Source organism: Saimiri boliviensis, chromosome 6 (assembly GCF_048565385.1).
Source record: "Saimiri boliviensis isolate mSaiBol1 chromosome 6, mSaiBol1.pri, whole genome shotgun sequence".
NCBI lineage: Eukaryota > Metazoa > Chordata > Mammalia > Primates > Cebidae > Saimiri > Saimiri boliviensis.
In genome coordinates this window covers 47,597,986-47,614,149 of record NC_133454.1, presented here as the reverse complement: position 1 = coordinate 47,614,149, position 16,164 = coordinate 47,597,986, and the positions used below count along the sequence as shown (strand labels likewise).

General features: G+C 40.2%; 1 protein-coding gene across 8 annotated transcripts in view; it reads left to right on the top strand.

Moving 5' to 3' along the window:
* Positions 1-236: 236 nt before the first annotated feature.
* ALG9 (ALG9 alpha-1,2-mannosyltransferase) overlaps positions 237-16,164 on the top strand; it is a 98,674-nt gene continuing 82,746 nt past the window's right edge. For 7 of the 8 annotated variants that reach the window (XR_744271.3, XR_012518035.1, XR_012518036.1 and 4 more), the window contains exons 1-5: positions 237-445; positions 1,702-1,840; positions 3,438-3,572; positions 10,009-10,079; positions 15,273-15,361. Coding sequence is in view for 5 of the 8 variants with exons in the window: in XM_010334580.3 (XP_010332882.1) it covers positions 315-445; positions 1,702-1,840; positions 3,438-3,572; positions 10,009-10,079; positions 15,273-15,361 (565 nt within the window). In the remaining 3 variants the exon portion in view is untranslated. Of the gene's footprint in view, positions 446-728; positions 847-1,701; positions 1,841-3,437; positions 3,573-10,008; positions 10,080-15,272; positions 15,362-16,164 lie in introns of those variants that run through there. The other variant, XM_039470820.2, reaches the window with a different exon arrangement.

The following is a 16,164-nucleotide window of genomic DNA, read 5'->3' as shown; positions in this document are numbered from 1 at the left end:
GTGTGTGTGTGTTTTTAGAATGGAAAATGTTGAAACGTGAGGAAGAGAGGATTGGAGGAAGGTAGGAATGGCCAGAGTTAGGGAGTTAGAAGTCGGTGGATGGGACAGCGCTGGTGAAGAAACTCAAGGCTCAGGTTCTACTTCTCCGCTACTCGAGGATCTGCCCCGATCGGCCCAGTTAACGCTACAGTTTAGTCTTTTCTGCGCATGTCAAGATCTTTTGTCCCTCGGCGGACACCGTTTGCCAGCCGAAGCTCTGTCTCCGCGCTCACCGACTTCATAGGGTGCCGAGTTCTTTTTTCCCCTAGCTTGCCATGGCGAGCCGAGGGGCTCGGCAGCGCTTGAAGGGCAGCGGGGGCAGCGGTGGGGACACGGCCCCGGCCGCGGACAAGCTGCGGGAGCTGCTGGGCAGCCGTGAGGCGGGCGGCGCGGAGCACCGGACTGAGTACGTCTGCGGCGCGGCAGGGGCGTGGCCGGGCGGGCGGCCGGCGCGGCCGGAGGGGCTCGGCAGGGCGGCGCGGGGGTCCGTCTGGCCTGGCCTCGCCGCCGAAGGCCCGAGCTCCCCCTTCAGCTAGGTCCTACTGCTCTTCCTGGGCGGGTCAGCACACCTTAGATCCCTCCGCTGCGAGTCCCCCTCTTTCGTAAAGCAGCCTTGGAGTGCGGGTCTGTGATGCTCCTGGGCTAGGCCGAGCGTGCGCACAGCGTCTGCGGGAGATGGTGACAGGGTAGAAGAGTAAACCTTTTACGGTTGTTCCTCACAGTTCCTTTTATTCTCCCTCAAGTTCCGACCCTTGGCGGGGCCCACCCAACCAGCCACCACCTCTTCCCAAACCTGGGAGGCAGCAGGTTAGAACTGCATTAAAGAAGCTGTCAACATACGTAGCTTGCACCTAGGCTTCTATTTGAACTTACGGGGTAATGAATACAGCCATGAAGAGCAATGACCTTGCTAAGAAAAGAAAGAAAATGAGAATGACAGCTTTGTGGGCTTCAAGTGAGTGATTCGTTGGCTTGGGACAAGTGGACTGTCGCAAATGCAAGGAGCTAAAGTGTATGAGTTAATTTATGACCTTAAAAGCAGGAAGTGGAAGGAGTGATCGAGTGATTAAAGTCAATTCTTCAAAAGGCCGAGGCCGGAGGATTACTTGAGCTGAGGAGTTTAAGTCCAGCCTGGGCAACACAGCAAGAGCCTATCTCATAATTTTGTTTTTTATTTTTGAGATGGAGTTTCGCTCTTTTCGCCAAGGCTGGAGTGCAATGGCACGATCTCTGCTTACCACAACCTCCGCTTCGCAAGTTAAAGCGATTTTCCTGCCTCAGCCTGCCAAGTAGCTGGGATTACAGGCATGTGCCACCACACCTGGCCAATTTTTGTATTTTTAGTAGAGACGGGGTTTCTCCATGTGGTCAGGCTGGTCTCGAACTCCTGACCTCAGGTGATCAACTTGCCTCGGCCTCCCAAAGTGCTGGGAATACAGGTGTGAGCCATCGCGCCTGGCCACGATTTTTTTCTTAAAAATCTGAATTATTTATTCATTTTACTGAGAAAGAACAATTAGCCATTCACCTTTTTAGATGAACAAGTGCTTTGATGTCCCTTGTCCTTTTTGCTCTTTCTAACTAGATTTAAGTCTTCCGATTAGTAGGTCCTTCCTGACATATATATGTATATAAATTTTTTGTTTTAATGCTTCTGAACAGGTTATCTGGGAACAAAGCAGGACAAGTTTGGGCACCCGAAGGATCTACTGCTTTCAAGTGTCTGCTTTCAGCAAGGTTATGTGCTGCTCTCCTGAGCAACATCTCTGACTGTGATGAAACATTCAACTACTGGGAGCCAGTAGGTGATTTCTTTAGCTTTCTCTTTTTGTTCTTGTTTTTGCAGCATAGGAGATATTACCAATCAAGAGACAAATAATACACAAGTGTGACTACTAGTAAAATAACTGTATTTTCTTTAAAAAAAAAAAAAAAAAGGCAAAAAACAGGCCTGGTGTGGTGGCTGATGCCTATAATCCCAGCACTTTGGGAGGCCGAGGCAGGTGAATCACCTGAGGTCAGGAGTTTGAGACAAGCCTGACTAACATGATGAAACCTCATCTCTACTAAAAATACAAAAATTAGCTGGGTGTGGTGGCAGGCGCCTGTAATCCCAGCTACTCAGGAGGCTGAGGCAGGAGAATCACTTGAACCCGGGAGGCGGGGGTTGCAGTGAGCCAAGGTCATGCCATTGTACTCCAGCCTGGGCAACAGAGTGTGACTCTGTCTCAAAAAAAAAACAAACGGAAATGACAGCTAACTATGTCACCCAGGCTGGTCTTGAACTTCTGGGCTCAAACAGAAGTTGAGCTCGTCTTGACCTCTTAGAGTGTTGGGATTACAGGCATGAGTCACTGCACCTGGCCAGTAACTTGTGTTCGCTTTTGTATTCTAAGCTGTTGATGTACCTGCTACTGAAGGCTGTAGGGAATTTAGCTGGTTTACACAAACATGTAATTTGTTAATTTTCTTATAAGGTTTTTAAAATGAAAATAATACCTAGAGATGGTTTTTAAAGCTAACAACTACTAAAAAACCTAAAGGAAAAACAGTGGTTTTCTATTCTACTTCCTGTGTTCAAATCCTACTATCCAGAGGCAACCACTTTGTTTCACTTTTTAAGTTTTATCTTCTGATGGTTACCAAAATAGTGTTACTAAATAGTGTGCTTCTATTGCTATTTCTTCATATGCATTATCTGTTGACTTCTATTATAGAAAATTAAGAGGTAAAATTTTCTGATCACATTTTGAATTCAAAAAGTGAAGAAAGAATGTTAAGTGTAGGTTGTTTAAAGAAAATATGAAATTTAGAGGTTTTCTGTTTTGGCTAACAAGTATTGAGGAAAAATAAGTAGAAGGTAAAATTCAAGCTTTCAGTGTTGACCAAACAGCAATCTCGTAAAATTTATGTCTTAATATTTTAAATATTGGGTCATTTTGATTCCTTTTTTATCCATCAGTTGCAAATCTTGTTGAGAATGTTAGCATTACTGTGTGCCTTTGTCTCTTAAAAAAAAAGTGTTTTTTGTGAGACAGAGTCTTGGTCCATTGCCCAGGCTGGAGTGCAATGGCATGATCTGGGTTCACTGCAACCTCTGCTTCTGGGGCTCCAGTGATTCTCCTGCCTCAGCCTCCCTAGTAGCTGGGACTATAGGCATGCACCACCATACCATGCTAATTTTTGTGGGTTTTTTTGGTAGAGTTGGACAGGCTGGTTTTCAGTTCCTGGGCTCAAGCAGCCTGCCTGCCTTGCCCTCCCAAAGTGCTGGGATTATCAGCATGAGCCACTGTGCCTGGCCTGCCTTTGTCTTTAATATTTCTACTCAGAAACTTGCATCTGCTTACCAGAGATTTTTGGCCAGTGTAACCCTGAATCTGTCTGTTTTGTATTTTTAGACACACTACCTCATCTACGGGGAGGGGTTTCAGACTTGGGAATATTCCCCAGCATATGCCATTCGCTCCTATGCTTACCTGTTGCTGCATGCCTGGCCAGCTGCATTTCATGCAAGAATTCTACAAACTAATAAGGTAAGGACAGACCTACCTGAAAGAAATCACAATTGATTAAGAGGTGAGTCTCTAGTATAGTTTTGAGAAAAGGACAAAATAGATTGGTAGTTAAAAGGGAACTTTTTTTGAAGAAGAATCATTTATTCATTCATCATTCAACAAGCATTAATGGAACTGCTTTTATTTCGTAGACACTGTATTAAGTGCTGTGGCTATAACAGTAACCAAGTCTCTGACTTAATGAAACTTGTGGTTTAGTGGAGAAGATGAACATTGAACAAGTCATTCTAAATATGGTGGGTCCTATGCAGGAAAAGTACAGTGTGCAATGGAATAGTGTATTAGGAGGGCCTAATTTAAGTAGAGTGATGAGAAATAATTAGGTGTTAACTGTCTAACTAACCTGATTAGTTTTCAGAAATTTGATTATGATGTGTCTCGGTGTGGATTTCTTTGGTTTGTCCTGTTTGGAGTTTATTCAGCTTCTTGAATCTTTAGGCTTATTCCTTTTGCCAAATTTGGAAAGGTTATAGTTTTATTTTTTTGAATGCTTTTTCATCCCTGTCCTTTTTCCTCTTCTCTGGAACGTTGACAATGTCAATGTCAGATCTTTTGTTATTAGTCCCCCAGGTTTCTGAGACTCTGTTTTCAATTTACTTTCTCTCTGTTGTTCACATTGAGTAACTTTTGTTCTTCTGTCTTCTACTTCACTGATTCTTTCCTCTGTCCCCTCTTCCAATGTTGAGCCCATCCATTGCATTTTTAGTTTGTTCTATGTATATTTTCAATTTTTACATTTCCATTTGGTTTTTCTTTATATCTTCAATTTTTTTTTTACTGAGACTTTCTGCTTTTTCATTTGCTTCAAGCATATTCTTAATTATTCATTGAAATATTTTTACAAAGTCTGCTTTAAATTTTGTTAGATAATTCTAACATCTCTGTCATGTTTGTATTGGAATCTATCGATGGACTTTTTTCATTCAGTTTGAGATCTTCCTGCTTCTTGGTATGGACATTTAAGGTATTGCATTATAAGATTCTGGATTATTCATGGGCTCAGCATGCTTTCTTTGCACTGTTGTGCTCCCTTGGATCTTATTTAAGCCTTCTGTTTTAGCTCGCTTCTTTTGATACTACTTTCCACCAACCCAGCAGGGAAAGAGCATTAGTGGGAAGTCTCTACCTTGCTGCCACCAAGTGGAGGTAGAACTTCAGGTTCCCTACTAGGCCTCCACTGACATCTGAGGAAGGGGGTCTTTTTTTGTTATTGCTGGGCAAGGGTAGGAGGTCTTGCTCCCTACTAGGCCTCCACTGATACCACCCCACAGGTAGAATAGAAGCATCTTGACAGATTGGAGTTGGGTATGGAAGTCCAGCCTCCCTAAATGGTTGCCACTGACACCATGATGGGGGAGAGACTCATTACTATCAGTGGGGATGAAAGTCCTGGCTTCCTAACTGACCTCTGATGCATGGGTGGGAGTGGGTATTTGCCCTGACTAGAGTAGTTATTGTCTAAAAGTTCTTTCATCATGCTAGGCTATCCTTTTCTTGGTCCTTTGGCTGCAGAGCTGATCTTGGTTGGGGTATTTTTGTTTTCTGTGCCCATTGGCATTTTCAGTTACCAGCTTCTTTAGCTTCATGCCTAGAATACGCCAAGCAAAAAGAAAACCCATGGAATTTACCACTGTGTTGTTCCTCATGTCCCAAATTCTGTAGCCAGCCTGCTTTCTTCTCTCCACCTTCAGAGTCTTCTTAGGTTGGTTTAAATATATTGTCCAGAGTTTTTGGTGGTTTTTAAAGTTGTTGTAAATATAGTCTTCATGAATAGAAGAAAAGTCCATTTTCCATGAAGCAGAAGTCCCTAATTAGAGAACTGAAGGATAAGCAGGAGTCGTCTAGATAAAGGAACAGTGGGAATGAGGGAGAAAGTTGGGAACAGTCTTCTAGACTGATGGCTCTGAGGATGGGAAGAAGGATGGCATGGCCTTCTTGTATAAACAGGTTTGACACTTGAAAGAGAGGGCGTGGTAGAATAGATTAGATGAGACTGAGAATTAAGAAGATGCCAGATTTCTACAAGACCTGGTAGGATCTATTAAGATATTACACTGTTGTTCTTTTTCCCCCAAGTCTGTTGTGTGAAGCCACTGAAAGGTTTTAGACAAAAGAGGTATGATTGCATTTGCATTTTAGAATGATCAGAAAGGTAGCACCTGCAGAAAGTGACAGAAATACCGTCCCTCCCTTCCCTATCTAGTATGTCATTTCTGTTTTTTTGTTTTTTGTTTTTTTAAATGAGATGAAGTCCTGCTCTGTTACCCAGGCTAGAGTGCAGTGGTGCCATCGTAGCTTACTGTAACCTCTGCCTCTCAGGTTCAAGCAATTCCCATGCCTCAACCTCCTCAGCAGTTGGGATTACAAGCATGAGCCACCACACTTGGCTAATTTTTTTTTGTAATTTTAATAGAGACAGGGTTTCACCATGTTGGCCAGTCTGGTCTTGAACTTCTGACCTCAAGTGGTCCACCTGCCTTGGCCTCCCAGAGTGCTGGGATTATAGGTGTGAGCCACTGCACCTGGCCTCATTTCTGGTTTTTTTGAACTTGTCAAAGGAAAGATAATAAAAGGTAAAGGACTCAGTAGAAAACTAACAATATGCTATGCAGAGGATTTTTATTTCCACTTGCATATCTGCTATCACTTCAAATTTTATATGTTCAACACAGAATTCTTCCTCTTCTCTAATCCTCTTACCTCACTGATGTACACAGCAAGTGAAACGGAAAGCAAGATTTCTCTTCTTCTATTGTTCTTACTTCTGATCTCCTTTTTCCTAGCCACCTGGCAAAGGGGAATTGTAGCTTAGCGAGTCACAGCCCCAGCATCATGACACTGAGTAGAGAAGGATGGTTGTTTCTGAGAGACAGTGTGGTAACAATTGACACCTCTAATGATAGCTACCTTCTCAATCTCTTGCTACCCCAAATGAAAGCACCTTTGTATTGTCTCTTCCTGGAGCTGTTTGTGAATTTCTTTGAAGTGTACACTCAGAAGTGAGATCCCACACATAGACCCATGGGCTTACTTAATCTCAGAGTTCTGCCAGATTGCTTTCCAGATGCTTTCCAATTTTATGTTCCCTGCAGCAGTACTCCAGTTTCCATCTTCCTCACATCTCCTGAGCCTTTGATGTTTCTGACTTCCTCATGTATGTGAAATGCTTCTCATTTTAATTGAATTTCTCTGATAACTAGTAAAGAGGAGCATTTCTTCATATATTTATTACTCATTTAGAGCTTCCTTTCTGTGAATTACACATTCACATCCTTTGCCTATTTTTCTGTTGGGTTTTCTGTTTTATTATTCCAGTTTGTAGACATTCTCATTGGTAACCCCCTATAGATTATATATATTGTATATATTTTCTCTTACACTGTTACCTGTCTATTACCTTTGTCTGTGGTCCTTTGTTGAACAGTAATCTTTAATTCAGTATGGTCAAACCAATCTATTTTCCTCTTGTGTTTGGTGGGTTTGGGGTCTTTCTAAAAGAAATCCTCCTTCACCACAGGTCATAGAGATATTCTTCAGTATTTTCTTCAATTAGCTTATTAGCTTTTTTTTTTTTTTCTTTTTTTGAGATGGAGTCTCACTCTGTCACCCAGGCTGGGGTGCAGTGGTGCAATCTTGGCTCACTGCCACGTCCTCCTCCCAGGTTCAAGCAGTTCTCCTGCGTCAGCCTCCTGAGTAGCTGGGACTCCAAGCATGTGCTACTGTGCCCAGCTAATTTTTGTATTTTTAGTAGGGAAGGGGTTTTGCCATGTTAGCCAGGCTGGTCTCAAACTCCTGACCTCAGATGATCCACCAGCTTTAGCATCCCAAAATGCTTATATTCAATTAGCTTTTAATTTTATCTTTTACATGTAAGGCTTTAGTTATTTGAAGTTTATTTTATAAATTGTGGAAAGATCCAGCTTTATTTTTTACTATGTGGTGAACTGGATTTTCTAACACCATCTGCCAGATAACCCACCTTTTTCCTTCTCATTTGTAATACCACCTCTATCATACACCTCATTCCTGTATGTATATAGGTTCTTTTTATTGTCTTTATTCTTTGTCATTGGTCAGTTTACTGCCATATTGCTTTTATTATCGTGGCTTTGTAATGTATGTCAGTATCTGGTGGACAAATTTCTCACTTTATCCTTTTTAAAAATTGTATTTTTAAAATCAACTTAGAATCAGTTTGCCCTTCACCCAAATTTTGCTAGGTTTTGATTAGAGTTGTGCTGACTTTACATATTATTTTGAGAATGAACACTTTTATTTGACTTTATTTTATTTTATTTTTGCTCTTTTGCCCAGGCTGGAGTGCAGTGGTGCAGTAATAAGCTACTGTAACCTCAGACTCCTGGGCTCAAGGGATCCTCCCGCCTTAGCCTCATGAGTAGCTAGGACCACAGACACATGCCACCACATCCAGCTAATTTTAAATGTTTTATAGACTTGGAGTCTTACTGTGTTGTCCATGCTGTTCTTGAATTCCTGGCCTCAAGCAAAGCCCTTGCTTCAGCCTCCCAAAGGGTTGGGATTACAGGCAAGTGTCACTGCACTCAGCAGAATTAACACTTTTATAGTGTTAAGTCATTCTATCCCTAAAATGATATATTTATCCATTTAGTCAAGTTTTCTTTGTCTTTTAATAAATTTTTTTACGCTTGATCTTACCTAAAGGCCAAGAGGTGATAATTTTTTTTGAGTATTCATTTCAGTCTTGTGAAGTCTGATAGGTTAATGCCTAGATTCTTTGCACTTTTTGTTGTGATCATAAATGGTATCTTGTTTTCTTTTATTTTTATCTTAATACCGAATGTCTTGCTGAATTTCCTCATTAGTGTCAATGGTTTGTCAGGTGAAACTTGTAGGTTCTCTTTCATCTTTGTATATTAAGTTTAGTTTCTTTCATTCTGTCACCTCATTTTATTTTTGTGTCATTGTGCTCTGACTAGAACTTCCAGTTGAACATTAGCAGGGATGGTGGTGTTTGTCCTGCTCTCAAACAGAATTCTTATATTAATTCATGTTAAATTTTAACTTTCTAAATATGTATATGTACTCTCTCCAATTAGATGAGGTGTCCTTAAATGTGTAAACTTTGTGCTAAAATTATCTGTTTTCTTAATAGCATCTAGAATAGTGCTCAGTATATAGTAAGTAGGCTGTTAGTATATTTGTATTGAATTACTGAATGAATTTGGGCATTTACAGGATACTTTATACAAGTTTTTAAAAATTATTGCTTATAATCATGAAAATGGAAGGTATCTTTCATGTTATATGCAGTTACAGTAATCCTACCATATACATACATATATATATATATATATATATATATATATGTTTTTTGGTTTTTGGTTTTTGGTTTTTTTTTCCTTGAGACGGAGTCCTTCTCTCTCTGTCACCCAGGCTGGAGTGTGGTGGTGTGATCTCGGCTCATTGCAACTTCCAACTCCTAGGTTCAAGGGATTCTCTTGCCTCAGCCTCCAAGTACCTGGGATTACAGAGGCCCACTACCAGGGGGTAGAGATGGGGTTTTGCTATGTTGGCCAGGCTGGTCTTGAACTTCTGACCTCAGGTGATCTACCCTCCTTGGCCTCCCAAAGTGATGGGATTACAGGCTTGAGTCACTGTACCTGGCCAGTCATACTATATATTAAGTAGTGTTTATTTTCTGAGAAATTCAGTGCTCTTAAACATATGGTATTCTGTAGTATAAAGCTGTTCAATCTAACCCCTATTTTATTTTTATTTTTTAAATTGATGCTGTCAACTATAAAATTAATAAAACCACATCATAGAAATTTAGAAGATAGGAGGAAAAATACTCACCTAAATCTACCAGGTTGCTATGGCTACTTTTACCATTTTATTACATTTCTTTCCAGTCTTTCCATATGCATATAGTTTCCATAGCTGTAACTGATGTATAGATAATACTGAATTTACATTTTCACTTAATATTTTGTCATAATCAGTATCTAATATATTATGATTGTTGAAGAAATGCTTGTTGAATGAATGAGCATTATATTGCAAGAATGTTTTCACTGTCTTTGTATAATTGTCATGTGCTAGATGTAGCCTAGTTTATTTAATCATTTCTCTATAATTGGATATTTTGTAGTTTTTAAAACAGTTTTTACTAAAACTGTAAATAACATTTTCATGAACGGCACTCCACCTTCCAACCCCCACCAGCTGGAGTGATAGAACTAGGTATACTGATATTGAGTCAAGGGATATGAAAATTCTTGATCCATATTGTTTTTCAAAAGAATTATAGTAGTTTACAGTGTTATTGACAACAAATGAGAGCAGTTCATGTTTATGAGTTTATCTAGCTCATATCTGTGACTTCTGTTTTCTTTTTCTGGGTTTCTTTCAGATTCTTGTCTTTTACTTTTTGCGATGTCTTCTGGCTTTTGTGAGCTGTATTTGTGAACTTTACTTTTACAAGTGAGTATAAAAGTTTTGCTTCTAATAATGCTATGAGGAAACCCAATATTGCATAGATTATCTCTTGTGATAGTCTAGGCTGTGATTAGAAATAGAAAATACTTTCCTTCTAGCCCCTCATATACTAATATACATATATTTTTTTAAATCTGGGAAAGAAAATTTCTTTTTTTCCATACTAAGTTTTATTGTATGCTGCTGGTAGCGTATATAAAACAATTACCCTTGTGAAATAGATAGAAATTCGTGAAAATTCAGAGAAGTAGATGTTAAAGACTGACAAAGGTAGACGTTTGTATATTATGGCACGTGTGTTACAGGGATAAGCCTTTGTACAGGCTTCAAATTTAACTCTGTTTCGAATATCTTCCGAATCCTAAGAAGTGGTTTGGAAAACCTTTGAAAGATTCATTTTGCTACAAAAAGGAACAAACTTTCTGGGGTCTGAAGGGATTTAAACTTGAAGATACTCCAGTCAGCAGTGGGTCATGTTGAACATTCTGCAGACAGAATTGTTTGAAGTCTGCAGCTGCCTGGGAAACTTTTACACAGTTGAGCCCGGCCTCCAGCCTGAGCTGTTGAACCACTTTCTTTACTTTTTTTCTTTGTTTTTGAGACAGAGTCTAGCCCTGTCACCCAGGTTGGAGTGCAGTGGCATGATCTTGGCTTACTGCAAGTTCTGCCTCCAAGGTTCAAACAATTTTTCTGCCTCAGCCTCCCAAGTAGCTGGGATTACAGGCTCCTGCCACTATGCCCAGCTGATTTTTTTTTTATTTTTATTATTTTTTTTATTTTTAGTAGAGACGGGGTTTTACTGTGTTGGTCAGGCTGGTCTCGAACTCCTGACCTCGTGATCTGCCTGCTTCAGCCTCCCAAAGTGCTAGGATTACAAGCATGAGCCACCGCACCCAGCCTGAACCACTTTCTTCATAACGGTTACGCTGGAGGAGCCAGACGTGGTACACTCAAGGGCTGGGCTTATTTGTGGGTTGGTGGGTTGTGGGTCAACAGGGCCAGACCAAAAACTTCTTACTTTTATTTATTTTTCTTTTTTTCTTTTTTTAATTTTTATTTTTCTTCCAATAGTTTTTGGGATACAGCTGGTTTTTGGTTACACGATAAGTTCTTTACTGGTGATTTCTGAGATTTTGATGCACCCATCACCTGTAGCTCCTAATATTAAATCTGGAGTGTGACTTCTTGTTTGAAGCCAACAGTTGAAGAGGAACACTGTACTTCTAATTACCTTTTTCTTTCCTGAGGTTCATAAATACCATATCCTCATATCATTCATTTAAATTCTGTTAATAAGTATCTAACTGGTCTTTACTTGATAGGATTTAGTTGCACCCTATTTTCAGTCCTAAGATATAGGATCGTGATTTGCCTCTGCCCTACAGCTTGGTTGATAAACTACTCCCAGTGTGGGACTCACTGCTCTTATTTGCACCCAATATATTGCCTTTCACAAAGTACCTATCAGTCGATTGAATATTAGTTGGAACTATTAAGCATTTAAGTGTCCCAGTAATAAAAATAGCCACCATTTTTTGTGATATCTAACAAATGTTTTATTTTAATAATGCTTTAGTAATACATTTAAAGGTATTTTGACTTAACGATCATTATTAAAAAATCTTCCTACAGCTAAAAATGTCAGATTAAAAAAAATCTTTGGCCTTGACTCTGAGTGGAGTGGAGGAAAAAACAATAAAGGCAGTGCTGCCTTCGAGGATTGTAACCATGACATATGGGTTTAGGCCTGAATTCAAATCACCTGCATGTCCTTCAAGCCCTAAACTGAGAAGTTTGTTTATATGAGGCGGAGTCTTGCTCTGTCACCCAGGCTGGAGTATAGTGGTGTGATCTCGGCTGACTGTAACCTCTGCCTCCCAGATTCAAGCAGTTCTCCTGCCTCAGCCTCTCAAGTAGCTGAGATTACAGGTGCGCACCACCACACCCAGCTATTTTTTTGTGTTTTTAGTAAAGACAGGGTTTCACCATATTAGCCAGGCTGTTTTTGATCTTCTGACCTTGTGATTTACCCGCCTCAGCCACCCAAAGTGCTGGGATTACAGGCATAGCCACCATGCCCAGCCAAGAATTTATTTTAAATTATTCTGGGTTGGTAGTGCCCCTGGCATCTGGCAAAATATTTCTCTAGAGATATGGACCCTTGATCCAAGTGTTTGAAAATTACCAGAGATAAAGTTCCAGTGAACAAGAAATTATAATAAAAATAAATCACAGAGCACAGAAGAGAGCAAGACATTATGAGTGAGAATCAGCAGAAATAACAATCAATAGAATGCTGACCTGAAAAACTTCATATATTGGGAAATAGGAATATAAAATAGGTATATTTAGTATTTTCAAACAAGTGAAAGAACTGAAAATGTGAACAAGAAACAAGATGACCAGATAAATTTTAAAAAAAAATCAGAATTTACAAGAATTATATAATATGTAATATTATATAGTATCAATATTTATGTAAAATTGATATTTAAAACTCAGTAGATAGCTTGAACAGCAGATTAGACATTCTGATGAGTAAGCTAGTAAATTGGAAGATTGATTTGAGTAAATTACTCAAAATGCAGTACAGAGAGAAAAAAAAAAAAGGTAATATAGAAGAGGTTAAGAAATGTGTGAGCTATGGCCGAGCGCAGTGGCTCATGCCTGTAATCTCAGCACTTTGGGAGGCTGAGGCAAGTGGATCACTTGAGGTCAGGAGTTCAAGACCAACCTGGCCAACATGGTGAAACCTCATCTCTTCTAAAAATAAAAAAATTGGCCGGGCGCCGTGGCTCACGCCTGTAATCCCAGCACTTTGGGAGGCTGAGGCGGGTGGATCACAAGGTCGAGAGATCGAGACCAACCTGGTCAACATGGTGAAACCCCATCTCTACTAAAAATACAAAAAATTAGCTGGGCATGGTGGCACGTGCCTGTAATCCCAGCTACTCAGGAGGCTGAGGCAGGAGAATTGCCTGAACCCAGGAGGCGGAGGTTGCGGTGAGCCGAGATCGCGCCATTGCACTCCAGCCTGGGTGACAAGAGCAAAAAAACTCTGTCTCAAAAATAAATAAATAAATAAATAAATAAATAAATAAATAAATAAATTGCCTGGTCATGGTGGTGCACGCCTATAGCCCCAGCTACTTGGGTAGTGGAGGCATGAGAATCTCTTGAACTCAAAGAGATGGAAGTTGCAGTGAGCCAAGATTGTGCTCTTGCACTCCAGCCTGGGCAACAGAGCAAGACTCTGACACACACACACACACACACACACACACACAGAGAGAGAAATGTGTAAGCCAGAGTTTAAAGATCTGATACACATCTAATAAGATTGTAGAAGGAGATGATAGAATAGGGAGAGGCAATATTCAGGGAATTAATAGCTGAGAATTTTCCAGAATTGATGGGAAAAAAAGATGCTAAATCATAAATTTAGTAAGCCCAACATATCCCAAGCTAGATACATAAAAACTTAGTGTAGTGAAACTGTGTAAAACAATAGGGACAAAGAAAAAGATTTTAAACGTTGATGGAGAACTAATAAAATACCTACAAAGGGCTGGGCGCGGTGGCTCAAGCCTGTAATCCCAGCACTTTGGGAGGCCGAGGCGGGTGGATCACGAGGTCGAGAGATCGAGACCATCCTGGTCAACATGGTGAAACCCTGTCTCTACTAAAAAGTGCAAAAAATTAGCTGGGCATGGTGGCACGTGCCTGTAATCCCAGCTACTCAGGAAGCTGAGGCAGGAGAAATGCCTGAGCCCAGGAGGAGGAGGTTGCGGTGAGCCGAGATTGCGCCATTGCATTCCAGCCTGGGTAACAAGAGCGAAACTCCGTCTCAAAAAAAAAAAAAATACCTACAAAGGAGTGTTAGGCAGTTACACTGACAGAAGACTTTTTAACAACCAGAAGACAAAAAAAAAAAAAAAGAGTATCTTCAAAGGCTGAGAGAAAATAACTCTTATCCTAAAATTGTATACTAGGTTAAGCCATCTTTTAAGACCAAGAGCTAAATAGACTGTTCAGTTAAAAAAAAATAAAAGAGAGAGAAAGAAAAAAGAAAGAAGCCTGTAATCCCAGTGCTTTGGGAGACTGAGGCAGGAGGATCATTGAGGATCGCTTGAGCCCAGGAATTTAAGATCAGCCTGGGCAACATAGTAAGACCTCATCTCTACAAAAAATTAGCTAGGTGTAATGGCACATGGCTGTAGTCACAGTTACTCTTAGCCACAGGTGGCTAAGGCAGGAGGTTCTCTTGAACACTGGAGTTCAAGGATGCAGTGAGCTATGACCATGCCACTGCACTCCAGCCTGAGTGACAGAGTGTGAGACCCTGTCTCTGGGAAAAGAAAAAAATAAAGGAATAAAAAAAGGAAACCAACCAACCAAAAAACCAGAATTTATCATTAACAGATTCTCACTAAAAGAACTTCTAAAAGAGATACTTAGGAAAAAGCAAAATTATTTCAGAAGAAGCTCTGAAATGCAGTAAGGAATCTGAGCTAGGAAATGATTAACACATGGATATGTCTGAACAAACATTGACTAAATGAAGCAGTAATAATGCCTAAATATGTTTAATTTGAGGGGTTAACACCTACAAGAAAGAAGTAGAAGATATGTAGTTGCTTAAGTTTGAGAAACACTGATTTAGATAATCACTTATTCACATTTTCATTTATCTCCCAGCCTTTTTTTCTGACAACTACTATTTATTGAGCAACTGTGTGCCAGGTACTCTCCTAAGCACTTTCCATGCATTGTCCTCACAGAAACCTTACAAAGTTTGTATTATTTATTATCCTTATTTCATGCATGAGGAATCAAACAGATTATTCGACTACAGTAAGGTTCCACTCCTAGTAAGTGGCAGAGCCAGAATTTGAATGTGTGCCCACCTGAATCTGCCATCTCTTACTTTTCATGACATCGTTCTATTTTCCACTTGATAGGTATAATCTTAGCATGCAAAGAATATGTTTTCTTTTAGGTAGGGAGCTTCTCTTCTGTGTCAGAAATAAGAATCTTTGAGTTTCTTATGCACAGTGAATTGCTAACAAACCTATCAAGGTAGTTTTGTGTTTGACTTTAGATCTTCAGTGTTACCTGTGCTGCATGTTTTTCTCCTTTGATTTGAATTCGTGCTAATAGTCTTTGCCTTTTTCCTAGGGCTGTGTGCAAGAAGTTTGGGTTGCACGTGAGTCGAATGATGCTAGCCTTCTTGGTTCTCAGTACTGGCATGTTTTGCTCATCATCAGGTAAGTAAAAGGGCAGATGAGGGAATTGCAGGTTCACCAATAGTTTTTTGGTTTTTTTTGAGACAGAGTCTTGCTCTGTCACTAGGCTAGAGTGCAGTGGTGCAATCTTGGCTCACTACAGCCTCTGCCTCCCAGGTTCAAGCAATTGTCCTGCCTCAGCCTCCTGAGTAGCTGGGACTACAGGCATGCGCCACCATGCCCAGCTAATTTTTTATATTTTAGTAGAGATGGGGTTTCACCATGTTATCGAGAATGGCCTTGATCTCCTGACCTTATGACCTGCCCGCCTCAGCCTCCCAAAGCGCTGGGATTACATGCGTGAGCCACCACCCTTGGCCACCAATAGTTCATAGTTGCATTTAAAGGAAGCACTTGTCCAAATGTAGGTTATATTGTAGAACATGTCAGTTATTTGCAGAGCACTGTTATCTACATTATCTTGATTGACCTTTGTAGCAATCCTACTGTGTAATACAAATATTTTCTCACTTTTGCAGGTAAGGACATTGAAACATAGGTGAAATGATTTACTAAAAGTCAAAATTCATAAATGGTAAAGCTGATAGTCTCACCAGGATGCTTTCTATTACATTTTTGCATCAACCACCCACTTCCTTTCTTGACCATTAGGGGAAAGAAAGTAATCCTTTTATTTTATTTAAGGAAGTTATTTGTATATAAAGACCTTGTTGTTGTTTACGGCTCTGTTTCTATTGATGATACATTATTTGAGATGTATTCTATATGCATCTTCCATTGGGCTTTTTAAAAGATAAGCTTCTGGAAATTTAGAATAAAAACCT